The 27635-nt window shown below is 42.5% G+C and overlaps 1 protein-coding gene across 1 annotated transcript in view; it reads right to left on the reverse strand.

Annotated features, from left to right (window-relative positions):
- The window catches only part of PLCB1 (phospholipase C beta 1), a 630414-nt gene that overhangs the window by 192983 nt on the left and 409796 nt on the right, over positions 1–27635 (reverse strand). The window contains exon 10 of the mRNA XM_066595662.1: positions 5449–5595. Coding sequence (XP_066451759.1) covers positions 5449–5595 — 147 coding nt within the window. The remainder of the gene's footprint in view (positions 1–5448; positions 5596–27635) is intronic.

Here is a 27635-nt window from a genome sequence, read left to right on the forward strand (position 1 = left end):
TTCACACGTAGATGCATTGTGGTTCATCCACGAGTGAAAAAAACACCATCCCACCTCCCAGTCTTTACCCCACCTTCCTAATTCAATTCAACCTTCAAATCCACAGTACATCTGCAAAAGTGTTTGCGGATGGACTGCGGATCTCCCGCACCCATAGAGATTAATGGGGCCCATCCACGCGTGATCCGCGTTAAAATGCAGCATGCAGCATTTTTTTTCCCGTGCGTGAAATCCGCAAATCGAAATAAATTACATCCGTGGCTGTTAAATTAACCGTGGATGGTCAATGATTCCTTATGATCTGCGGATTTCACACGCAAGAGACACACCCGGATTTGCTAAATGAATTATGCCCATGGACATGAGGCCATAGACTCCTATGAGAGCTGAAAAATAAAGGGAGGGGGAGGCATTTAAGCAGCATTATGAAAACCTTACAGGTGCCTCTATATAGGCATTGGAAGGCATTTTGACTGAGCGAGGGTTTTCTGGGGTGCGACGTATTTTTTCGCTAAAAAAACGTTGCTTCCGGTTGTATGAATGAGTGAGAAAACGCTGTCCGTGAGCGCGCAAAAACAGCCGTTCATGCAATTTACGGTGCAGCCGAGAAAATGTAACAACGCATACGGCCGTGTGAAAGAGCCCCTAGATGTACACACAGCTGCGGTAATACAGACGCATCATTCTTCTTCTTGGATATATATATTTTTTGTCTAAGACATTGCTCTTTGTCTATTTTTCTCCACTTTTCCTTCCTCCTGCCCTTTAGCTCGTTTATCTCAAGTATACGTTGATTTATTATTAGCAGTATTCGTTTTTTCTCTGCCTGAATACTCCTTACACGGATGCCACAAAGCCGTCTCTCTATGTAGGCCATTTACATTTGGGGTTATCTGAGATATCGCTGTCAGATGCCAGATGTTGGAGCATATGTTCACTTGATCTTTGGTTTTATACTATTAATGTCATTATTGCTTCAGCTTCGTACCTGAAATGCTTTAATGTTGAACAGTTTGCCTGATTCACAGCGCCATTTTATATAGAGCTTTTCACAGAATTCTAGCTTAGTGGAAGGGTTCTCTATTTGAAGACCCCCGTCTCTAAAGACCCTTTTAAGCGGAATGATTCATTCAAAATATCGTTCAAACTAGCAAAAAACCCCAAATCGTTCAGTGTAAACGCAGCCAACGATCAAACGACGAACGATGAATTGTTCGCTTTTTGCTGGCGGTTCAATTTATGCTGCATATTAATGATTGTTGATCGTCTAGTTTAAATAGCGCTCGTTCGGCCGTCCTCAGTCACTTACACAGCGAAGGGGCACGATTTCTCGTTTGAACGAGGCAACGATGTATCTGCTGGTATAAATGATCAAACCAGTGAACTCTGACATAGTTGGCTAGTTCAAACGAGAAATCAACAGGTCTATACGGACCCATCAGGCTTCTTCACAAGAGGGTGTGCGCAATCGTGCACGACTCAACGCAATGTATTTGCGCCATAAAAGAGTCTAGTTTGCACGCATATCTGTTTTTTCTGTACTTTTTCCATGCGCAAAGTATGTTTTTTTAGATGTGGAATCCTGATTTAAATGGCTATTTAGCCTAATGAGTTCCAGATGTGTTTGTTTTTCCACGAAATTGCGCAATCTATTATACATCGCTTTGCATATTGTGCGTGCATTTCTGCGCCGACTATAGTCTTCTAGGGGGGCTCTTGGTGCACAAACTAATGCAAGCTGCATTTTTGTTTTGCGCATGCTAAATGTATGCACAAAATACAGTATAACGGATGCGCATCCGCAAATCACATGACCGGGGGGACAATTCGCCGAAAAATCAGCACCTAGCCGCGTTTATCGCTGCAGCAAAATGGACATCTGACCTGATTAAAATCGCCGTGCGCATCAAAATGCGCATGAATCTCGGATCGGCCGGAACTTTCTAGAAGACTATGCACTCGCGCAGATGACAGGAGTACAGTGCGGCCTGCTCGCCAGCGAAAAATCGCAGCTAGTTGCAGTACATGTCTTTTGTGCGCACAAAACGCAGATAGGCGCGTTCTGCGAATCGTCGGGTCCTATAATTTTTCGCACATCCGCATAAAAAACGGACATGTGACCGATCCCATTGCGAAGCATTGGGTCTATATATACGCGGATCACATACGCATACGCAAATCGCGCGAAAAAATGCCCGTGTGACTGAGGCCTCAATGACGTTAATGGGTTCTATTCACTGCATAACGTACATGCAAATGTGATGCACATAAATACGCCCATATGAAGGAGCCCTTAGACAGGCTGTTGAGCAGCGAGGAAGAGTGCATCTGATTCTAAAGGAGTTGGCATGCCCTTGCATTGCTTAGATAATCCATTCATTCTAGTGGACACTGTAGAATACCTAAAGGATTATCCAGCCCTCTAAAAAAAATTTCAAACTTGCTCAGGGTGGGGCAAAATTTTTTTTAAAAAAGTCTTAAAGTAAGGCACCTTACCCATGGCAGAACAGAAGCAAAAGGTGATTGGGTGAGGAAGACTTTTTTCAATGTTTTACCATCACTCGAAGGCCAGCTGCACATGAACGGATTTGCATTGCGGAATCCACGGTCGGTGTCCACACCGCAGATCCACGGTTCGTAACATGCTAGGTAAAAGCGCTTCTTCCTGCACACTCACGGAAACCAATTGCGATTTCCCGAGGGAAAATCGCAACATGTTCTATTTTAGTGTGGATTCCGCATGGACAGCTTCCACTGAAGTCAATGGAAGCGGCCCGACTCGCGGCCCATCCACAATTGACATTGCGGATAGGTCACGGGTACCCGCATCATCGCCTAGTGACAGTGCGGGAAAAAGAAACATTCTTTTAAAAAACTTGTACTGCGCATGACTGACGGCGGCTACCCGCGGCCATCCGCAGTACAGAGGAAGGATAATGAACACTGCAAAGTCACAGTACAGGAAATATTAACACAGTGACATCACAGCATAAATATAATTAAGAAAGTGATGTCATAGCACAAAAGTGATGGCCAAATTAAGGTAACAGCAGAGGAATTCTAGTTATAGTGATGTCACAATGTGGGTGTGATGCATAGTGATTATCATGGTCACAGTGACAGGGATAATGCACTAAGTGATGTCACAAAATAGAAATAAAAAGAGAGATGTCACAGTACATGGGTAAATAAACACTGTGAATACATAGGAAAGTGCTATTGTACGCAATGATGTCACAGTATGGGAATAAAACATGCATCGATGTCACAGAACAGGGACAATAAGCATTGTGGTGTCACAGTTAGGCTGCATGCACATGGGCGGAATCCGACCCTGTGCCTGGCTGGCATCTGCGTGTACCTGTATTTTCTTCTTGTTTTCTGTACTGCAGATGGCCCGCACGGCTTGCCGTCAGACATGCACAGTACAGATTTTTCTTTCTTAAGCTCCTGCTTTTCCTGAGAAATCCGCGGCCCGACTGCAATTAATGTTTCGGATGGGCCGTGGGTCAGATGGCTTCCATTGACTTCAGTGGAAGCCGTTCGTGTGTAATATCCATGAAAATGGAGCATGTAGCGATTTTTTTTTACTCACGAGCGGAAACCGCAATTGAATGGTTGAGCGCTGCCTCTGATTGGCTGAGCGCTGTGACCAATCACAGGCAGCGCTCAGCTGTCATTCAATGAATGCCTGAGCACTGCCTGTGATTGGCTGAGCGCTCAGCCAATCGGACCAGCACTTTTAACAGTCGGGGATTTTTAGATCCCCGCCTCTTGAAAGTGCTTTAGATCAGTGCCAGTATTGCAGAGAGAAGACGCCTCAGAGCCTGGACAGCGCTGCTAGGTGAGTAATGTTTTTTGGTTTGTTTTTTCTACACCTAGGGATGATTTTTCACGGAAGGGCTTATATTTAAAGCCCTTCCCTGAAAATCACTGCAGGGTTGCCTGCATCCTTTTGCTTTTAATGGGGCCGGCGGCAGCAGGGCTGGCCCCATTAAAAGCACTGGGCACGGAGCTATGGTCACACGCATTTTGCTAATAGGTGCACAAAAAAAACCCACTCGTCTGACTGAGACCTCGGTCACACGGGCGTTTTTTCCCGCGATTTGCGGATCGCATAACGGATGTGCATTCGCAAATCACGTGACCAGGCCGACGATTCGCTGAAAAAGCTGCACCTGAGAGCTGCCTCTGATTGGTCCCTGTGCTCAGTCAATCAGAGGCAGCACTCACTCACCCATTCATGAATTCATGAATGGGTGAGTGAGAGCTGCCTCTAATTGGTGAGGGCTGTGACCAATCAGAGGCAGCCCATTCAGCAGCAGCATTTTAAATCCCCGCCTGCTGAATACTACACAAAGCAGCTCAGGAGAACTGCCGGCAGAACGCAGCTGAACTCCGGCTGCACGGACAAGGTGAGTATCCTTTTTTTTTTTAATTTTTACACATTTTAGGATGGTTTTCAGGAAAGGGCTTATATTTTTAAGCCCTTCCCGAAAATTCATCCCGCGCTCGCCGGCAGCCCATTGCTTTCAATGGAGCCGGCTGTATTGCCGGCTCCATTGAATTCAATGGGCAAACATCATTCTTCTCTGCCACAGCTGTAACAGCTGTGGCAGAGGAGAGCGATCTTTAAGTATATGTTCTCAATGGGGTCGGCGCTGCTGCCGCCGGCCCCATTGAGCGCATATATAGAACACAGCGATGCGCAGAAAGCAGATAGGTGCATTCTGCGAATCGTTGTGTCCTATAATTGATCGCACATCCTCATAAAAAGCGGACATGTGACCAATCCCATTGGGATGCATTTGGTCTATAGATCTGCAGATCGCAAGCGCGTCTGCTGATTGGACCAAAAAACGGTTGTGTGACCGAGGCCTGAGCCCTTAATGATAACAAAGAACAGTGATGACATAGGATAGGAATAACGGCTCTCTTACTTGAGAGTTTTCCGCGTGCATATCTCCCAAGCGGGAGCACGCAGCAAGTACACAATGAACTACATATTTTCTTTGTGCCAGCAATCCCCATATCTTGGTGTGTATGCGTGTGCAAAACCCGCATACATAATATGCGGCAACATACGCTCGTGTGAGAGAGCCCTAATGAACACACCATTATAATATCGGGATAAGGAACACAAAGTGAAATATAAATATTCCTTTGACATCATTATGTGACCAAGTGGCCACTGGGTCTGCACAGGTGTGACTGTAACGTCTCCACCCCTAATCAGCTTATTGTCAGTAGATTTATCTAAAAAAGTATGGTCTAAAATGGACAACTACTTTAACACAGATATTTAATGCTTGAAAACTTACAAAAATCACCCTCTGAATGTCACCAGTACAAATGATGTAGGTACATAATTAGGGAAAGTACACAAATGTTTATATTTGTCACACACAGTAATGACAATAGGTCACAGAGAGAATAAAACAGCCTCACCTGTGAGGTAGGTGTTGTGTGAGGAATTAATAAAATAGTGAGAGAGGGGTTGAGACATATCTTCATTTAAATCCAGTTTCTCAGGTGGAATAACTCCGTTTTCTTCTCCGCTCAGATATGCCATAAATCCTTCAACTGAAATTTGACCTGAAATAGAAAACATTATTTAACCAAAGTTAATGCCTACCTTCCCAACCAATTTGTATTCTCTCAATAACATCTGAAATGCAATTGAAGCTAGTTTTGCAAATGATTTTTAAAAATACCATTTTGTGTCCTCAGTTCCTATGCAGACCAATGTGTCTCCACGGTAACAGACTACAAACAAACTCTGTGTAGTCTGATCTCACAGTCATACTTCCCTTTATCTGCCTCTTACTTTTTGCTACTTTAACGTCTGTCACTATGAACTATATAAGTGTTGTAGACATAGTAAAATAGTAGGTTAGGCTGAATGAAGACAATGTCCGTCTAGTTCTTCCTATTCCAACCCCCTAGTTGATCCAGAGGAAGGCAAAAACCCCAAGAGGGAGAAGCCAATTAGCCCATTTGTGGGAAAATTCCTTCCCAACTCCATAATGGCAATCAGAATAATCCCTGGATCAACCTTTGATAGTTCCTACCTGACTGTAAGACCCAGGACTACAAACCCGCTGGTCACCTAATGTCTATATCCTGTAATATCCTTCTACTCTAGAAAGACGTCTAGTCCCCTCTTAAACTCCGCAATGGATTTTGCCATCACCACGTCCTCAGACAGAGAGTTCCACAGTCTCACTGCTCTTACAGTAAAGAACCCCCTTCTATGTTGGCGATGAAACCTGCTTTCTTCTAAAAGTAGCAAATGACCTCTTGCTACTGATCCTTAATGACCCTTAATGATATAGTGGGAAATATTTAAATAAGACTATTTGCAAAGAAGTTTCAGTTTTCATTTTAGATGCATTGGGGTTGAAAATGGTTTCAAAAATAGATATAGCTCTCAGGTTTTTCGGCAGATGAACAGTCCGTCCTTCATCAGGACGACTTTGAAGATTAAAAGAATTTCACCTAAAACCCGATTATTTTTACAAGAGCAGTAATGAGTGTATTTAATAGAACCTCTTATTATTGAGACCACCATAAGCATTCTTCTGTTTTTTATCATCCATATACTGTATCTTACCTCAAAGAGTCTATTCTACAAAGACTTTTGAAGTTTCGAGAGCTTAGAATACATCAAAGTGAGAAAGAACGACGTCTTCTATATCAAATTTCAAGTTAATAACGTTATCATAGCAGATCACAGAGATGTTTAACCTATATCTTTCCCATCCACTTTAGAGTTAGGAATCTCTTTCTTCGATTCTTCTTTTAAACATCTCTTAGAACACGATATTTCTGGATAAGAGTCATTTAAGTGATTCTATCTTCTAAACATAGAACCACCAATCAGGTCTCAATAACAAAACTAATCAGGAAAGACTCAACCCCTTCCTGTCACACAAACGGCTATATGCATCCTAACTGCATATGCCCCGAGCAGTTAGGACATCTATAGCCATCTGCAGCATATGCTGTATATGGAGCAGGTTGGGGAGCCAAACACGGTCCATACACATGTGTATCAAATTGACAGCCAACACCTGCCCACAACAGCTGCAATCAGAGATAACTCTGATCCTGGCTGTTAACGCTTTAAACTGGATTGGGATAACCCTTTGGAGCAAACAGGATTTAAATGCCTTAAACGGTCTTGCCATGATAAAATTGCTGGGGTGCCGTTTGGGTGTCATGGCTTCCTGGGGCCTTCTGAAGCCCCCCAGGACTGCCATGTATTTCTGCTTATTAGATGTGCCTATATCATGTCTTTAAGATGCAGCCTGTTAAAATATAGTATAATGCAATTCCATAGTATTGCAGTATACTGTATTAGTGTAGTGGACCAGAGTGGGCACTACATAAGGTTATATATAATTGGATTCAAATATGTGTATGTAACTTTAAATTTCTATTTATTGGTACAAGATTTTGTTTATTGGAGAAGAAAGGTTTAAGAACAATCTGCCTGACAACTCTCTATTTCCCCATTGGCTGTCAGCTGCCCTGGCTTCCATTGGCCATTAAGCTGGATGGCAACAGCTTTATGATTGGCTGGCAGACAGTGGAGTGATTATGAGAAGATGTCTGTGATTGGTGGAGAAAAATAAGGCAAAGTCCCGCAAGGGATGGCAGTTGGGATTCAGTCAGGAAACTTCGCTGGAGTTAGTAGTTAGAATACTACAACCCCCAAAAACCCACTCGCTTACAAACTTTCTTCATAGCGGGACCAGGGTGGGTGAGCGATTACCTAGTAGCCCCTCGCTCAAGCCTTGCTATGGAGTGGCATCACGACCATTAACATCATCATTCATACTCGGCTACGAGTAGCAGTAGCTTTGGCCAACTGCGGTCGCCACCGTTTGGGGGCAAAGCGTGGACTGTGAACATGTATCTGGCCTAAGATTACCACTCGCATAGTCTGTGAAAACACAACCTCAATTCTGGCGCGCATTACATTAGGGATCAAATGGTTACAAGTTTACGTCCCCTATGGGGACTAATAGAAGAAGTGAAATAAAGATTTTTAAATGATTGTAAAAATAGAACATATTAAAAGTATAAAAAAACACTACTTTTCCCAGCCATTGCATATAAAAGAACACAAAAAATGCAATAAAATTATAAAAATCTAAAAATTGGTATCCCTGCATCCACAGATGTCTAATTTATTAAAATATCACAATATTGATCCTGCGTGATCAGCTGTGTCAGAAAAGAAATATGCAATGGCAGAATTGCGTTTTTGGTGACTTTGTTTCCAATAAAAAAATTGAATAAAAAGCGATCAAAAAGCCATACTGTATGTTCCCCAAAATGGTACCAATACAAACCACAGGTCACCCCACAAAAAAACGAACCCTCAAGCAACCTCATCGATGGAAGTGGGGGTCAAAATATGGGGTCAAAATATCTTTTCTCATTAGGGAGAACACCTTGAGGGTGTTTCCCCCTATCAGTATGCAGATCTGAAGGAATGCTGCCTTCCAATAGGTGGTGCTGCAGAGGTATTATTTCATCTCCCTTATTTGCATATTACTCATAGGAGCATGAATGGCCTTTTAAGTCTTCTCACTCACTCATCATCTAGCTGCTCTCCCTAAGGAAATAGCATTTCTGTCCCACATTGCAGGCCTCTCTCTAGCAAAACCAGAAACCTACTGCACACTGATGAGGGGCAAATACCCTGAAACAGCTGTCTGTGCATGGATTCTGGTTTTGCTTTCAATTCCTGGTCATTGTTACAAGGCTTGTTTAAAGAGTCTAACATTGATCTGAAGGAATGCTGCCTTCCAATAGGTGTCGCTGCAGAGGTATTGTTCCATCTACCTTATATGCATATGACCCAGAGGAGCATGAATTGCCTTTTGAGTCTCCTCACTCACCGTGTAGGTGCTCTCCCTAAGGAGGAAAGATAGTGTTCCTGACCCCACATCACAGGCCTCTCACATGCCAAGCTAGAATCCTACTGCACACTGATGATGGGCAATCACCTCAAAACAGCTGTCTGTGTATGGATTCTAGCTTCACTTTTAATCCCCCGTCATTGTTACAAGGCTTGTATAAAGAGTCTAACACTGATCTGAAGGAATGCTGCCTTCCAATAGGTGGCGCTGAAGAGGTATTGTTTCATCTCCCTTATTTGCATATTAGAAAGTAAACACTCAAACAAGGGGGTATCTGAGATTAATTGGGGGAAGATTAGAAACAATGTAAGGAAACATTATTTTACTAGAGGAGTAGTAGATACTTGGAACAGGCTTCCAGATGTGGTTGGAAAATCAGCAATAAATGAATCCAAGCTGCCTGGGATAAGCATAGATCCATCCTAAGAGAGGAATACAAAGGCAGTAATGTAAGTGTAGACTAGATGGACCATGTGCTCTTTTATCCGCCAACAATTTTCAATATTTCTATAAAGACAGTTGTGGATCTTGGTCTCCTAAATACTAGAGGTAATCAGTGCTGGATGACGGCCCGCATTGTCCCAGGGAACCCTGTTTGTCTGTGCTAAAATCAACCCATGCAAAGTATATGCAAAAACAGAGCATGATACATTAAGCTTTTGCTTCATTAACCTCTTTAAGAAAAGTCTGGGTACACACTAATGAAACAGTACACTTTTTTTATACTTTATGAAGATAAATTACACAAATATCTGGGAAATGATCCCAAAATCACTTCTCATCTGGAAAACGTGGTGATATTTAAAAACACACTTTTGTTGCCAAGGTCTGCAAGAAAAGAAAAACTAATTTTGATTCTGCTGAGTTTCTTGTATTTTTTATGTTGGGTCGCGTTACGCTGGAGTTTGACATTTATTCTACTTCTGTTTTTCTTTTGTTTTGATTAATAATCCCATTAATAAATTATGAAATGGAAATTTGTGTTCTGTAACAGTGCAGGAATTAGCATACATATTTATATAGATAAAATCAATGAAGTAACCAAGAGAAGAATATTGAAAAGAATATTACAAGTTGCAAGAAAAGAAATACTGAGGCATAACACTGTAAATATGCCAATCAGTCTTTCTTACTTCTTCCTCGTGCCATGTTAAAGCATCTACTTTAGATAACTCATTTCTTATGTTCTATTACAGCTCTTTTTTTTGTAATCCTGTGGCAGCATTCCCACACAGCAAAAAACCTTTCGTGGCTTAAACCCCGCCCAAATGCGGCAGCCAATGGCCACACGATCTTGCCGACATTGGCAGGCACGACTGGACAGAGTTTCGCTGTGTTGGAACTCAGCCTAAAATACGCATTTACACTGTAGTTCCCCCCAAAATATTAGCAAATCGTAGAGGATCCCAGCATCAAGACCATAATGCTTAGCTGATGGTTTGGTGATTTTAAAGTATGATAAGGGTTTCAAGGACAAGGGCACTGGTCGGGACACTTCAAAAATTGGTCGGTCTCATGAATTTGAAAAGTGTCTCCCCAAACTCCGTGTCACCTAAACAAAAAAGCTTCTCCAGAAAAAAATAAAATGTCTCTCTAGTGCCATTTAGACCCTATATAGAGTTCTGAAACATGACTTGGGTCATCGGTCAATCCAGAAATACCCATCTGTAGACAACACTGTTCAGAGAGGTTGTTCCTTGGCAGTCCAGAACAGGATTCTGGTTGATTGGACAAAATGCCTTTGCAGTGGCTCATGGAATGCACTCATCTTCTTTGAAGAGTCCCAGATCGTAGGGAATCTTAAAGGCAAAGTTTCCTAGGCAAAATAGCTTTCCTCCAGAAGGATGAAGAATGTTGGTCTTCAACAATTCTACAGATTTCGCAGCATTTCTGGACCGCTGAGGTCTAGGGTTCACTGATGGCTCCCTTAATGACTGCAACAACCAGTCCACATACATTAAAGAAGTAAAGAAAATATATACTGAGTGGCCTCTTTATTACATACCCTGGCCCTTTCATAATTCGCGCTATTCTGGATGGAAATTAGACAAGTGCCCCGGAGTACAGCATAAAATCAAGTGACACGTTTCCTGTTGATCAGTTTCAGTATGAATCCACAGTAGTATTGGAAAATAAAACAATCTGATGGATTGTTAAATGGAGACATGGTCATTGGTACAAAACCAGGTGGGGCAAGTATTTCATACACTGCCAACCTTGTAGGGTGGAATGGTGTAGAGAGTAAAGAGATTGATGTGATCAAGGAAATGCATGCAATGAAAGGGGATTCTGTGGACGTAAATAACTCCTCGATGAAAGAGGTCATTGAAAGATGTCAACAATCAGTCTGCCATACACAGTCAAGCAAATTGCAGCCAATTACCAATGCAATTCTTGTACAAAAACTAACGTGTCTGAATGTACATCTCATCACTCCTTAGCATAGATGGGCTATAACAGTAAGTGACCAGTTGAAGTGCTAATACTGCCTACAAGAAAGACACCAATAGGCAAAGGAGTACAACAATTGAAGCACTGAGCAATGGAAAAACATTGCCTAGTCAGGTGAATCCAGACTTGTATTTCACTATGCTTTAGGAGGTCAAAATTTGGTATAAGCAGCATGACTCGATGAACCCTTCCTGTCAGGTGTCAACAGTTCAATAGGTGGAGGTGACGTTATGGTGTTGGGAATGTTTTCTTAGCACACCATGAATCCAATATTCCTGAAGAATATTTTCAACACCCAGTGCAATCTATGTCATTAAGGGAGATGGAACAATAACTCTGCAGCGCCACCTACTGGAAGGCAGGTTTCCTGCAAGTCAATGCTAAACTCTTTATACAAGCCTTATAACAATGACTAGGAATTGATTGAAAGCCAAGTCAGAATCCATACACAGACAGCTGTTTTGGGGTATTTGCCCTTCATCAGTGTGTAGTAGTTTTCTGTCAAAGGCCTCACGCTAGCCAAGCCAGAAACCTACTACACACCGATGAGGGGTAAATACCCCAAAACAGCTGTCCGTGTATGGATTCTGACTTTGCTTTCAATTCCCAATCATTGTTACAAGGCTTGTATAAAGAGTCTAACACTGAGTTGTAGGAAAGCTGCCTTCCAATAGGTGGCGCTGCAGAAGTATTTTTCCATCTCCCTTATTTGCATATTACCCAGGGGAGCATAAATGGCTTTACAAGTCTCCTCACTCACCTTCTAAGGAGAAAAGATAGCATTCCTGATCTATGACATGACACGTGGCAGAAGGCCAAAGGAAGTTCAACGTGTTCCTAGATGGGTGTCCATTCAGTTCATATTTGTTGAACTTAGCTAACTATTCATCCAAATCCAGTTTGATTAATTAATAACGAGGAGACTATAATATAGTTATTATGGGAAGGATTAATTGAGTATCCCCAGTATTAACAACACTTAAATCACAAGTGATGTATCATAATTAGGAATCTCTCTAAATGGCAAACAGCACTGAGGAGAAGATTAATCATTAAAAATGACTGTTTGCTACAGATTGTATTTATGGGTCTGTCCCTGAAGTACAGGCTGAACTTGTACAACACTTGGCACATCCTTTAATTACTAACTTTTACTACCACTGACAACTGATGGCAGCTAACACTATGAAACAGTAATTATCTCATTGGGCTGAAATAAAGAGTCGGGATAATAATAAAGAGTAATAACACATCCAGATCATTTACATTTCAGACCCCCATCATCGTAACAAATCCCGGGGAGATCCATAAAACATGCAGACGGTGGTTCATTACGTAATAACCTACCGTATCATGTGTGACATATGCCAATAGCATAGCCGTAGAGTGGCAATGAGGAGGCAGATATGTTCCAAGGGTGGGGTTTATACTACAATAGGGTCTGACTAAACAGCACAGAAGCAAATAGTTACAAACTATATATCCTTATCCCTAGACGTGTACATAGTCAGAGCCATCTTGTTAGGATAGCTACTAAATGATGATGCATTTCCTGCTGGATGCCCCATTACAGTAACTTCACATTGGCAGACGTGTTTACCAAGATTAATGACTAAAGAAATAGTCAGTGACAAAAGCCGCATCTTACAAGGAGATCTGTGCACAAAGAGAGGTGGAAGAAATTCACCTTGCAGATGTCATTGACTTAACATCTGCTCCATCCTCCAAGCGTCCCTCTTATATGTCTGACCCAATTACCTCCCTAGTCAGTCACCATCCTTACCTCCCTACTATTCATGTTAGCTACTTTTAGTAAATATCCCCTGTTTGCAAATGCTAAATAGGCTATCAGTAATGAATGTACTATTGCATTCTACTCTAGAAAGCGTCTGCATGGTTCCCTACTACATATTAGACCCCAACTTCCAAGCTATTTCATTGATGCAATTTGGAATTTTAGAAAATGTCTGTACTCAAATGATTTTTGTGTTTTTTGTCTACAGGTGAGAAAGACTTTTGGTTTGACAGAAACGTCTCCTTTATTGATGCTGCTTATGCCTTGAATAAAGAAACATATTACTTGCATAAGACCTGAGCACAGGTATATATTGTTACTTTGAAGATCGGACATTGGGGGAACATCCTAGTGATGCCACCAGCTTCTACTAAGAGGCAACCCTCTAATTCTAGCTATCTATCTATCTATCTCATATCTATCTATCTATCTATCTATCTATCTATCTATCTCATATCTATATATCTCATATCTATCTATCTGTCTGTCTGTCTATCAATCTCATATCTATCTATCTATCTATCTATCTATCTATCTATCTATCTATCTATCTATCTATCTATCTATCTATCTATCTATCTAGATATCTATCTATCTCAAAATTGTCAATCTGCTCTAACAGGCAGTTTCCTGGTGGGTCTAGCCACTGAAACCGGCATTTTTTAATTCTATGATTGTTATCTTAACAATTGATACTGTACTAAAAAAGATCTTTTTCCTGCTATTGGTCCTGGGGCCATGGTGCTTGCAAGTTTAAAATCCTCCTCTTGACAAGTCTACGGCTGACCAGCATTCTGAGTAGGCAGAGCAATGCTGCCTGCATCTGTCTGCATTTTGTTGACTTTGCTGGCTGGCTCCCTTCTCATCTGGTCTGCATATGTTGCCTACAGTGATTGGGTCAGCGAGTGACAGCAAGTCAGTCAATGAGACTCCCTAACTGAGTCACTGAGTTCTGATCTGGTCTACCAGTGCAACAATGGACACCATCATCTAGTGGCTGGACTGATCAATCCATAGCTGGTCTAACCAGGCCTGATTAGTGGACTACTAGGCTGACTAAAATAGGGCTTCAGGAAGAGCTGAGATGACCAGTCCAGCGTTGACTAATTATGGGCTGGGCAGACTGAGCTGACACTCAGCCCCTAGTATGATGACTTATAAATGCAGGCCTGGACTGGCAATCTGGCCTAGCAGGCAGATTCCCAGTGGGCTGGGTTAGTTAGCAGGCCACCTGCCATAGGTAGGCGATGGAGACAATTTATTTTTTGACTTTATCTTGATGAAAAATTAACCTCCTAAGTCTAGGTAGGGGGATGTGGCCTAATAGGAGAGAGACTTGTGCTCCAGAAGCCAGAAACCTTGAGTTCCACAGATTGGCGGACTAGTGTCAAGGCTCTCCAGCAGAAACACTGAAGGTGGTGCTTAGCTGGTAAAATCATGGACATGTCTTTGCGGTTAATAGCTTGATCCACAGGATCTTGAGATGCTGGGGCATGAGAATGACCTACCTAATATGCTAGCCTACTTGACTCCTTTTCTGCCCTCCTGTTGTGCAATACTTTCCATCTTCAACTAGAGCAACATTTTGTCAGAACTTTCCTAGCAATGGTGACCCCTGCTTTCAACTTAGCTAGTAGTGACCTATCAAGGACACAGTACAATGGTGGCCTGTAGAGTAGCAGTTCAGCACACTGATGAAGCTTAGGTGACTGACTGTGGGCGGAAAGGCGCATATTCTGGCTTTCAATACCCCTGCAGTATGCTATCAGGGAAGCACTCCAGCCTGTATATCTGTGCTGATCCCTCTTCGGCCTGGTGCTATAGGAACTTCTACCAACCAGAGATGGCATTAGGGGGTACAAGCTGGGCTACTGCCCAGGGTCCCCATTCTCAAGGGGACTCCCAGGCAATCTGCAGCAAAGACTGGACTTGCCAATATGCAAGTGTACAGACACATTGCAGCACCCTTCTTGAACAGTGGCGTAGCAATAGGGGTCACAAATGAAGGGCCCATAAATTAGTATATATATAAACGTAAAGGGGTTGTGATATCAATCAGAGCCCCCTTAAGAATGTGTCTCCCAGCACCTCTGGCTAACAGCTGATTTTTAAGGGCTAAAACCCATAGCCGGATTTCTGCCGCGTTTCACGAGGCGGAAATCCATGGCATTATGCCGCAGCTATTAGGTTCTATTACCTAATAGCTTAATATTCACACTGTGGAATTCTACCAGCGGAATTCCGCAGCATAAAAAAAACCGCGGCATGTTCTAATTGCCGCAGGAATACGCGCGGCTGGCTTCCATTGTAGTCAATGGAAGCCGGCCATCATGCTATACTTCCGCTGTAGCACAGCGGAAATTTCACGTGAATACACATCCCCGCCCACTACTGACCGCATCATCCCGCACTGCCAGCCTGTCATGCACTGTACTGCGCATGCGCGCCAGCTTGCTGGGCGGGACGCACACAGCGGATCCGGAGAGGTGAGTATGGGGTCTTTGGGGGGCTTTGTGACAGACTTTGCTGCAATATTCCGCTGGCGGAGTCTGTCACGGCCCTGGGCATGACGCCTAATAGGGGAACCGTGGCCAGCTAGACAAACTACAATATACTTGATTAAAAAGTTTAGGAGTCTGGTCGAAGGTCGGAATAATTTTCTTTATGGCCTGGAGTCTCAATTTAGATTTGGTCTGGGGTTTTCATTCTATAAAGAGGACAGGTATTAGCAATTTATTTCAGGGTTTGGACTAGTATGTGGTTTGGAAATGTATTTGTGTTTGTGTAACTATACAGGCAGGAATGCCCCATCTACGAGGTGAGATGAGTACTCCGCCTCTGGCAGTATGCCCCTTTTCAAATGCAGGGGAAATTCCACTGACTGCATTCAGGCCTGTACTGGCAATCTGCCAGACCTGGGAGATTGATACTGAGCTGCACTGCCGCCTGATATAAGTGGGCTGCCGGTGAGTGACCTTATTATTTAAATATGGGGGACAATACAGCTACCACTAGAGGGGAAATTATGACTACCTCAGCAGGGGATGTTATGGCTACTACTACAGGGTACATTATGACTACCATAGGGGACATTATGGCTACTGTTATGGGGACATTATGGATACTACAAGGGTCATTATGGGTACTTTTACAGGTGACATTATGGCTGTTACTACAAAGGACATTATGGCTATTGTTACAGGGGACATTAGGCTATGACTACAGGGGATAATATGGTTATTAATATTGTGAGACATTATTGCTTTTCATTACTACAGAGTGACAGTATAGTTATATATTAATACATAAGGACAGTGTGGCTGCTTTTTATTACTACATGGGGGCATTATGGCTGTTTATTGCTACAAAGGGACAATATGGCTATTTATTACTACAGAGGGGCATTATTGCTATTTATTACTACAGGGGGACAGTATGGCTATTTATTACTACAGGGGGGCATTATTGCTATTTATTACTACAGGGGGACAGTATGGCTATTTATTGTTACAGGAGGACAGCACAGCTATTTATTACTACAGGGGGACACTACAGCTCTTTCCTGACAGTGCGGATCATTATTTATTACAGAGGGGTAGTGCGGCTTGTTGTTCATTATTCAGGGGGTATGGTGATTTGCACAGTATTTAGGGATAATTCTGTGTGGCACTATTAAAGGTTTATCATGGGATAATAGATATAAAAATTAAAAGAATCAAAGACTTCTGTGTAGCAACCTTTGAAGAGACAAGTTGTGTCTAGGAGAAGTTGTCATGTCGGTCTGGACTGGATGGAGAAGAAGACAACAACAGTAATTAGAGATGACATGTTACTGGCTGCCTCTGATCAGTCCTGTAGTCACTGTGATCTGTAGAGTGATGATAGGTAGTAGCAATCTTGTTTCTGAATTGACAACATCCAATCATACTTTTCCCCATTGTCAAGGTTATGTTAAGAAATGTGAACCTAATTAGCAGTTTAACCCTTTATTGATCTTGGTTCTGGTGCTGTATTAAGCTTGGTTTTGGTGCTTTACTTGTGAAATGAACTATTCTACTATTAATGATTACAATAATATATATTTGGAGTGTTCTAATTGTTTTATTGGATTACTAGATTAGGGATAATTTTCTGTGATGTGCTATATCATGGGCATTTCACATGCATAATTTAATCACCTCGGTAGGAAATGTGATGTTAAAAACAGAGTGCCACCCTCTTGCTACTTTGTTTGTGTGTATGCACTTTGTCATTAGTGAAGTAATGGTTTTTATTTTTGGAGGGCACTATTTTCCTAAGGCAGCAGAAAGGCTAGGAGCACCCCTGTATACAGGCTGAGGACAGTTGCAGAGGCAAAAAACTAAAAACATCTCAGCACTAAACTCTGCAGTCATCAGGAGATGCCATTATGGAGGTCTGGGTCGGATGCAGAATAACAGTGGCGAACAACCACAATCAGAGAAGACATCATTTGTGAATCACTGAATTTATGTTGACACGTCTCTTGACTTTTCTTTTATAGTAAATCATTGTATTATTAATTAAAACGAAATTCCCTGCAATGTGCTGCTATTTCATAGTGATATCTGAGGGTATGGACAGTATTGTATGTGGGCTGGTGGTATTTGTGTGCCAAGGCTGCTTTACAATCTAATCCGGCCCTGAGTACAAGCCTTATCTGAATTATCAAAGAACTTCAAAATAATTTTCATTGCTGTTTTAAAACTATTCACTATTTCAAAACTTTATTATTGGAGCCTATCCAACGTGTCACCTCATGCAGTACTGGCTTTAGCCAGCATATAGCGCCATTGTATAACAGCAGAAAAAGAGTAAGCCCCCTAGGAAAACCAGGATACAAATTGGATTGGAAAGGGTTAACCCTGGCAAGTGCGGTACATTTTATATGTATCCTTCATCAAACAAATTCTCACTCTAGTCCTGGAATCAATTTTAAAGACATTAGACCATGTACGCTCAGCAATGTACTGTGACTATGTGCAGGCCTCTCTTGACTTGATTGAACAGCCCTCTGCATAAGGAGTCTGATTGACTTCGGCTATGATAAAGCATGAACTGAATATCCTCTTAGTACTTGATTAAGAGAAGATTGAGCTAAATGTACTTTTATAACCCAATATTCAGAGGAAATATACTGCAAACCAGGCAAGTGAGATGAGTCACATGATGTCTTAACTAAACTTGCAAGAGGTAGAGTTGATAAATTATATCATACTCCTGGATCACTTCCTGGGATCTGAATGATGTCTTCGTCTAGAGGATTATGTTCATCTTCTTTAGAAGAGAATTAATGTAACCTGTTTGCTTTTGCTTTACCTTGTAGCTATTTTATTTTATTTTATTCTGGGTTTAATATTCGAGGTACCATACATATTTTTCCCTCTTCTATGGTCTATATATACAGTGCGCATATTTGGTATTTCAGACGCACTTCAGTAGCGGTGAGCGATTCCAGCGACCTGATTGGTCGTTGGGTACACCCCCCCCCCCCCTTTGGAGCTGTGCACGAGTGGCCGGCCCGTTAAATAAGCAGCAGCAGGGCCGTAGGAGGGTCGGCAACTAAGGCCAACTCTAAACCCTAAACCCTAACCCTAACCCTATACCCAAACCCTAAACCTAACCCTAAACCATAACCCTAAACCTAACCTTAACCCTAAACCTAACCCTAAACCCTAACCCTTAACCTAACCCTAAACCTAAACCCAAACCCCTGCTGGTCTCCTGAAGTAGCACTCCTGCACATCTCCAAAGGGGGGGTGTACCCAACAACCAATCAGGTCGCTGGAATCGCTCTCCGCTACTGAAGTGCGGCTGAAATACCAAATATGCACACAGTGCAGCAGAATGGATGCGCTTTATGGCAGCTGAAATAAATGGGGGCCAACTGATAATAGTGTTAAGGTAGCCATACAGATTAGAAAGAAGGTTGGTGATTGAATAACATTTTTCAAAAAATTACTTAGCTAAAACATTAATTAAACCACTTTGCTCCATAGGAAGGTTTGAATACATTAATATTACATCATCACTTTAGTCATCAGTGTGAACATTTTTCTTAAAGAACCATTACTTATTGCCCATTGTAAGTGAAAACATTGTTTCCATTACCCAGTTTCTCACACCAACACATATATTGCCTTATACATCTCCTCCAGTAGGCAGCAGCAAGGCATGTGACTTGCCAAAATTATGCTTTACACTACTGCAGCACAACCATAATACTGAACTTCCACTTCCGTAGACGCGCCCTCTTAACACTCCGTAGGAGTTGCCTCCTTCCTACAATGGACGCCCGACGTTATAGACACAATGTCTAGGTTGTCACATTTGACTTTAGATCCAAAGTGCTGCCCTCTATCCAGTTGGTTGGTGCACCATTACAAATGTCATAAACATCATGCATTACATCATACATATATAATGTGATTGTTCCCAGTGGGAAAAACCAAGTAATCTTGTAAACATGATACCAACAAAAATACATGATGTTAATGCAAGCTTTCAAACCTACGCATGGTTCTTCTTCAGGCTTAAAGCAGAACCCTGCATAGATTAAAAAGCTTGCTATAACATCATGTATTTTTGCTAGCCATTAAAAGGTATCGTATCTACAAGATTGCTTGGTTTCTACTGCTGGGAACAATCACATTTTGCTCTACTGTCTAACATGGTACCAAACTTTTTTCATTATCATATATTTATTATATACACAAATTACTCGTATTAACCCCTACGCAAGGCATTGCAATAAACTAACCAATAACTCCACAATGCTCGCTAGCATCACATGTCCATGAACCCTCACACTGGTTAAGGATTTCACACCCTTTCCTCCAACCATTCTTCACTCCACTTCACTGCTCTTCTTCAGGGCCTCTTGCATTCAGTCACTCGGCCTCCTGGCCTCCACTCAGTATGGAAAAATGGCAGCTCTTGCAGCCTGCACTGCTATTAGTCTTTTCAACGGTTGCAGGCTGCCTCTGGCTGCTCTTCTGGTAGGAAGACTGCGACCTACACTGCTATACTTGACGTTCGGTCTGCACCACTTCTGTTGCTGATGCTGCAGCTCTCTCTGCGCTCTGTGACCTGCTTCTTTTCTACTGCATCACACCCTAAGATGGCTGTTGGCTTTCCTCCACACTATCACATGGGGCTACACACCCAATCAGAGCCCTTTTCTTCTGGAAGTTTCTAAATTTTCTCATATGGTCAAATGCCCACAGACGGATTTTTGATGCGAAATTTGCAGCCAGACACCCGCCACAAATTCCACAGCAATGTCCGTCCATAGACATGCTATGTTAAAAGATTCTTCCCTGCCCACAAGCAGAAAATCAACTGCAATTTTCCGCTTGCAGGGGAAAATCACAGCATGCTGTATTTGGCCAGGAAATCTCATGGACAGTTTCCATTGGAATCAATGGAAGCTGTCTGATCTGTGGCGATTCCAAAATGTCAATTTTGAAATTGGCATGGATCTGCGTTATCTCCGGCGCAACAGCTGAGACACTCGTGGCAGATCTGGACAGGTCAGTATGTGTCTCTGGCTGGGAACCGAGTATGATTTCGCTGCAAGAGTTCATGGGCATGAGGCCTATAGCTTCATTGAGTTATTTTAGCAGCTAGTTATTTTAGGAACTTTGGGCTTCTGCTTGTAGTCATCTCTAATAGTACAGTCTGTAATGTAATTCTAGAGCTATATCCAAAATGCCACTGGTAGAAGGTGGCCAATGGAGCTGTCATCAGTCACTGCTCACCCTTCTGCCACATCTATACATATATTGAATATTACAGTCTTTTAAACTAACCATACATGTTCAATGACGCTATGAAGGATGAAGAAGTTTTCTGGAAATGTTCTTGCAAATGAATAATCTTTTGTAAAAACAAAAGCTCTTTCATCTATTGGACAAAAATTTAATACGTACTGGCTTATTTGTAGACAATAACAGTCAGCTAAAACAATAGTTAATTGTTAAAGTTCACCCAACAAACAATCAATTTTGAATAAATTGCCAATTTTCATAAACTTTAGTCTAATATGCATGGGTACGTTTACTACCTTGTTTTGTCTAGGCCTCCTGTAGTACAATAGTGCCGTCATTAAATCACCCACCCTTTATTGATAATGAAATGACTTTGCTCATTTGTCCCAGTCTATGCAACAAAGTTGACAATTGAGATACAGAAAACAGGAAATGTCATCCTATAGAGTCTGTACTAATGGTCAGTGTGAAAACTGGATTTTTTTGTTTCAAGTACCAAAAAAGTAGTCAATTAATGAAAACCTATGACAAAAATATTACTATGCTACGCTCCCTTTAATATTTTCCCACCTGTCACTGTAGCCATGGTTAGGCACCACCGTTTCTCTTGTCATGCCTGCCAGACTTTGTCTACTCCATGCTATGTGTCCTCTACTCCCTCTCTGCTGTCCATAGGGCGCACATTCGCTCCCGCCCCCTTTATTAAAGGGCCTGCACACACTCCCTTTTCTGGTCCCTACTAATCCCAGTTAACCTCTGGCTATATTTGGCATCCTCCCCTTATAGAGTATACTTAAAGGGGTTGTCCCGCGATAGCAAGTGGGGTTATGCACTTCTGTATGGCCATATTAATGCACTTTGTAATGTACATTGTGCATTAAATATGAGCCATACAGAAGTTATTCACTTACCTGCTCCGTTGCTGGCGTCCCCGTCGCCATGGTGCCGTCTACTTTCAGCGTCTAATCGCCCGATTAGACGCGCTTGCACAGATGGGTCTTTTCCCTTCGGCTCGGTCCGGCAGCAGCGGCGTTCTGGCTCCGCCCCCTTGTACGCGTCATCGCGTAGCTCCGCCCCCGTCATGTGTGCCGATTCCAGCCTCCTGATTGGCTGGAATCGGCACATGTGACGGGGCGGAGCTACGCGATGACACATACAAGAGGGCGGAGCCAGAACGCCGCTGCTGCCGGACCGAGCCGAAGGGAAAAGACCCATCTGCGCAAGCGCGTCTAATCGGACGATTAGACGCTGAAAGTAGACGGCACCATGGCGACGGGGACGCCAGCAACGGAGCAGGTAAGTGAATAACTTCTGTATGGCTCATATTTGATGCACGATGTATATTACAAAGTGCATTAATATGGCCATACAGAAGTGCATAACCCCACTTGCTGCCGCGGGACAACCCCTTTAAGCAATTGGTCTGCATCAGCCATTGTGAAAAAACCCCATTAGTGTTTGCTCTAGTTCTGACTCCTGCTTGACTCCTGACGATTCTGACTTCTGTGCTCCCTGGCCTCAAAAATGATTATTGGCTATAGCTCACTGCCTGCACTTCATTACCGCAACTGTGCTGCCAGCTGTGACCATCGCCTGTCTATATACCAGGTCCACCCCATCAGGTGCCATGCCTTGGCCCTGTGCAGTTTTGGCAGAAAAGTGTAGGTTCACCAGAATATCTTCCATAAGTTTAATATTCTTTTATTACTGAGCCCACAAAACTTTGAAGGATCTGAGAGGAACAAAGGATGAGGCTAAGGGAAGCAATTGTTCCCCAAGCTCTTTAGCATATCATTTCTGTGATCATGAAGCCGATAAAATAGTAACCTGCCCATGTAAGCGTCTACTTATAGTTCCCTTCTGGAAAATGAAAAATTACTGAACACTGTAAAGAAAAGGGATTACAGGCAGATAAAAAATGTCAGGGAGAGAAGGCCTCTTCTAATTATAAAATCCATCTTTGCTGATAATGGTGTAGAAGGCAAGACAATTTACACATAATATGAGTTAGGAGCAAAGCAGCTGTGAGAGCCAGACGCCGGTGATAGAGAAAATGTCCACTGACTGCAGCTGAAATAAAGACTGCGGTTTCATTCACATAAGATGCTTCTTGACTAAAGCAAAATGAAACTCAAGAAACAAGCCAGGAAAACCGTTCAAGCCAGATCTCTGCTGCTAATGCAAGTGAACGGGGTATTTGCTGTCCCAGTGACCACCAGTATTAACATCGATTACGGTCCTTTTACACAGGCTGATTATCAGGTGGAACGTTCCTCAAAATGCTCGTTTGTCTGACAATTGGGCTGTATGAAGGAACCAATGATCAGCCAAAGAATGAGCAAATACTTGTTTGTCTGCTGATCGTTCGAACATAAAAATGCTCACCAATTAACGGTACATCTCGTGTGAAAAGGGAGATGTATGTTAGGTTGGCTACCTTGTGTCTACCACTCTCTTGCTATTCCATGTATGAATGGATTCTTTGCTTCTACTTTCTATAAGTACTGCAGAAGTTAACCGTCCTCTGTGCTCAGAGCCCAACTGTAGCATAATAGGCAATTTCCCTCCTATTTAAGTGAACTGGAAACCCTCCCTCTTTGCCTGAGTGTTGTTGTGTGTTTGTCTCAGACACCCAGCAAACATACGTTGCCTGTCTGCTATTCCATGTATGAATGGATTCTTTGCTTCTACTTTCTATAAGTACTGCAGAAGTTAACCGTCCTCTGTGCTCAGAGCCCAACTGTAGCATAATAGGCAATTGCCCTTCTATTTAAGTGAACTGGGAACCCTCCCTCTTTGCCTGAGTGCTGTTGTGCATTTGTCTCAGACACCCAGCATGCATAAGTTACCTGTCTGCTCGATCCTGAACTTGTATCTGTATCCTTTATGTTTGCTGTCCTACTGTCTTTGCATCTTATCCTGGTGTGAGTTTGCCTCAGTCAACCAGCATAGGTCTTCTGTCTGTATTTATATCTGTATACATTTGTCTGCTGCTAGATCCTTTCTCTGACTTATTGTCTGTTCTTATCCTGTAGTTATGTTTGTCTGCTGCCACATCCTGTTTGAAGCCGGGTCTGTTTCACAGTGGCTTGTACTGATGTTTTTGACTCTCGGGGTTCAGCTGCCAACCACACCAGGACTATTCCAAGAGGTAGCGGTCTGCACGGTTCTCTGCAACAAAAAGGCCAGATCCCTGTACAGAGGTTAAAAGGTGAATTCCCGAGGAACTGGCAGGATAATGCCCTTAGATTTAGTCCAAAGTCAAACCAGTTGGTTGGCACAGTGGGTCCACACTCGCTGTCCGTAGCAATGTACTACCGGCCTAAAGGGACAAATGACTGTAGTAGAGATTGTTCATCCTCATAAGTCAATTCTTGGTCCATGTAAAAAAAAATAAAAAGAGCGCCTATTGATGGGCAGTCAATCGGTGCTCATTACATCTTGCCAAGAACTCAGCTCATCTAAACGAGGCACTAGATAGTTGTTGACCACGGGGTTTACACTTGGTGATAGTGATGTGGTAGGTTGAATCATTAAACTGAGGCATAGCGTGAAGATGTCCCACAGTTTTTTTGCCCAATGGCCTTAGTGTCGAAGGTTGGATTGCCCCTTTCAATTGTCTTCAGAGACATTCACACAATATGTACTCTTCTAAGAACCCATGGCAGGAATCTGAGCCAGAATTTGGCAGATGTGCCAGTGGATCTGCACATGGATTAGTCACTTAATGGGGCTAATCTGCAGCTATATGGAATCCACACCAATGAAGAACATGTTGTGGATTTTAACTCTTGTGTGGTACCAGTTTCAAAGTGCAGGACTGCAAGGAACAAGGTTCGGGTTAAATAGACCCCGTTGTACCATACGAGGTTTAAAATCTATAGCATATTCATTTTTCTGCTACATGTGATTGCGGTAGAAAATATCCCATTCACTTGCATTAGCTGTCAATTTTTAGCAGATTCTGTAAGAATTTAGATGCAGGAAAAACACTGAAAATGCCAATGGAAACAACATAGAAAACACAAGTGCTATGTTTGAACCCAGAGTTTTTCTTAATATTTCCCATTGGGCTTCTGTTTGCAGATTTTCTATCCTGACAATTGGGTATTTTCTATGACTAACTCATCAGAATGCATGGTGCCAGATAACAGGAATCAAACTATGTAAATACATACATCAAGAAAGTATCAACATGGTTTATTTCACTTCTCGTATCTTGACACCACAAATTGATATCCTATTTCACTACGCGTTGCTATCTCCGCACAATGTTTCAATTTCAGACTTGATTGTTCCATTCATCTATTCATTTTTGTCACATATCTTGCAAAGACACAGAGATGATTATTTCAGCAGCTAGGACATCGAATCCTCTTATTGAAGTCTCCATGCCTTTCATACTCGTTCTGTGGTCACATGACAGCTGAATTAGTGCTTGACGCCGATAAGAGTGGTATCAGTGAGTATGCGCAATCTGAGCAAATATATCCATAATATGCTTCTAGGGTGATTAAAACAATTGTAACAAGGAGACAAACCTTTTATATACCTTATTAGGGCATATAACTTTACAGAGTGGGGTCCTCTGACCAGAAACCCCGGCCGTGTTTGCGTTTGCAGACCTCGTGGTGAGTGCCTGTATCCTGCCTTTACTCTGAAGAGGCACACTGCCCCCACTGCTGGTGTGATGGTTTTGGGGGGCATCACATACAACAGTCGGTCACCCCTAGTAGTGGTACGAGGGACAATGACGGCTCAGCGTTATGCTCAGGACATCCTGCAGCCACATGTGTTCCTCTCATGGCGGCTTCCAAGAGGCATTTTCCAGCAGGATAATACTTGGCCGCTCACAACAAGGGTATCACAGGTAGCCCCTACAACATTGTCACACTTCCGTGACTGCCCGGTCACCAGATTTAACACCAATAGAACATGTATGGGACCATCTGGGATGCCAACTTTGACAGATGACAAGTTTGCACAATCTAAGGTCTCAGTCACAGCAAATGTGGACGTATATGCTGCAGGATGTCATATGGAACCTGTATGCCAACAGGGTACTAGAGCCTCCGTGCCCGCCCGTTTCACATCTTGTATCCAAGCTAGAGGTGGTACAATAGGGTACTACAGCCTCCATGCCCGCCCGTTTCACATCTTGTATCCAAGCTAGCGGTGGCCCAACAGGGTACCAGAGCCTCCATGCCCACCCATTTCACATCTTGTATCCAAGCTAGAGGTGGTACAACAGGGTACTAGAACCTCCATTTAGTGGGGATTGTGACCTGCATCTGCAGCAGATTTTGGCGCTTTAATTCAAAGAATGAATTGTGCAGCTTTTCAGAATAGCTCATACATGTGAGCAATGGGCACACCTGTCCCAGCTTTATGCTCTTGGTGGTTCGGGCAGCATGAACCCAGTGACAGGTTCCCTTTCACATATAGTAAAATTTTAGCAACACTAGCTGTGCAGCCATTATTATATCTTAAAGAAAATGTATTTGTAATTGCAGTAATTAAGCTGCTCTTGAACACAAACTGTACAATGTATGACTGGTCACATGTAGTACATTTATTATGTACAAGTAAGCTGAAACCCCCATTACAGAAAAAAGTAATAAACAGGTAAGTAACATAAATGTGCTCCTTCTTCTTAGCGCACGCACCGCCTGCATTATCCGTGCTCGCGTTATGAGGCAGTAATTATATCATAAAGCTGTTGTCATGATCAATTAAAATAATACAAATGCATGCGCTGTGAGAATATTATTTTAGGAGAAGGCATTGAAGTAGTAGCGGCAGAGATTCTTACAGTGATACTGGCATAAAGCCCAGATGAACAAAAGTATTTAAAAAAACATAAATAAAACTAGCAAAAAAAGCGTAACCAGACGACTGGCATCTTCGAAAAGGAAGAGAAATTATCACACAACAGTGGCGTAATTCTTCGTTCTACGGACAAGTATTCCATTCTATTGGGGGGGGGGGGGGGATTTAGCAGTACAGACTTTAGTAATATGAGGCATCCATCCATATGCCATCACTTTGTGACCATTGCCTTGGAGGAGCAACTTTATCTTTTTTGGCTGTAAAGCTTATAAACCTAGAGTTGCATAGTAAGAGTTGTAACGATGGGGGACTCAACAACAATATGGCCTTCCAGTTCAATCCACTAATGTATTTAGTATTTTTAATCAAAAATACACTGTGTTCTGGCCACATACTGAGCACATAGACTTGCTCGCAACTCCCCATTCTGGTATCATACGTCTATGTTTTTGTGGAGGTTGTGTTAATAGGCATTCCATGTATGATATAGTGGTCTTGGCCAGGACACCGTGAGATCCAGCAAGCATGTTTTTTTTTAGTGTGGTAATGCAATGGTTAACTTCTTGTATTTGAAGGCTGTTGCCAGGATGGTCCCTAACTGGCTCATTAGCTCAACTTTTTATACTCTGGGACTTCATTCTTGCTTTGCCTGATTATCAATATAATTTACTCCTACTTGTGTTCATTGGAGCTGCCAAACGAGGCTCAAGTCTTTTCAGCTCTGTTACTACATTGCTAGTAAACTTGCTTGACACTGCTGTATCACAGCCAACCATTGTCCAATGGTCTGTGCTACCAAGCTGCCTCCTGATCATTAGTCAGATTGGGACTTCTAAGATC

This window comes from Eleutherodactylus coqui, chromosome 3 (genome assembly GCF_035609145.1).
Source record: "Eleutherodactylus coqui strain aEleCoq1 chromosome 3, aEleCoq1.hap1, whole genome shotgun sequence".
Taxonomy (NCBI): domain Eukaryota; kingdom Metazoa; phylum Chordata; class Amphibia; order Anura; family Eleutherodactylidae; genus Eleutherodactylus; species Eleutherodactylus coqui.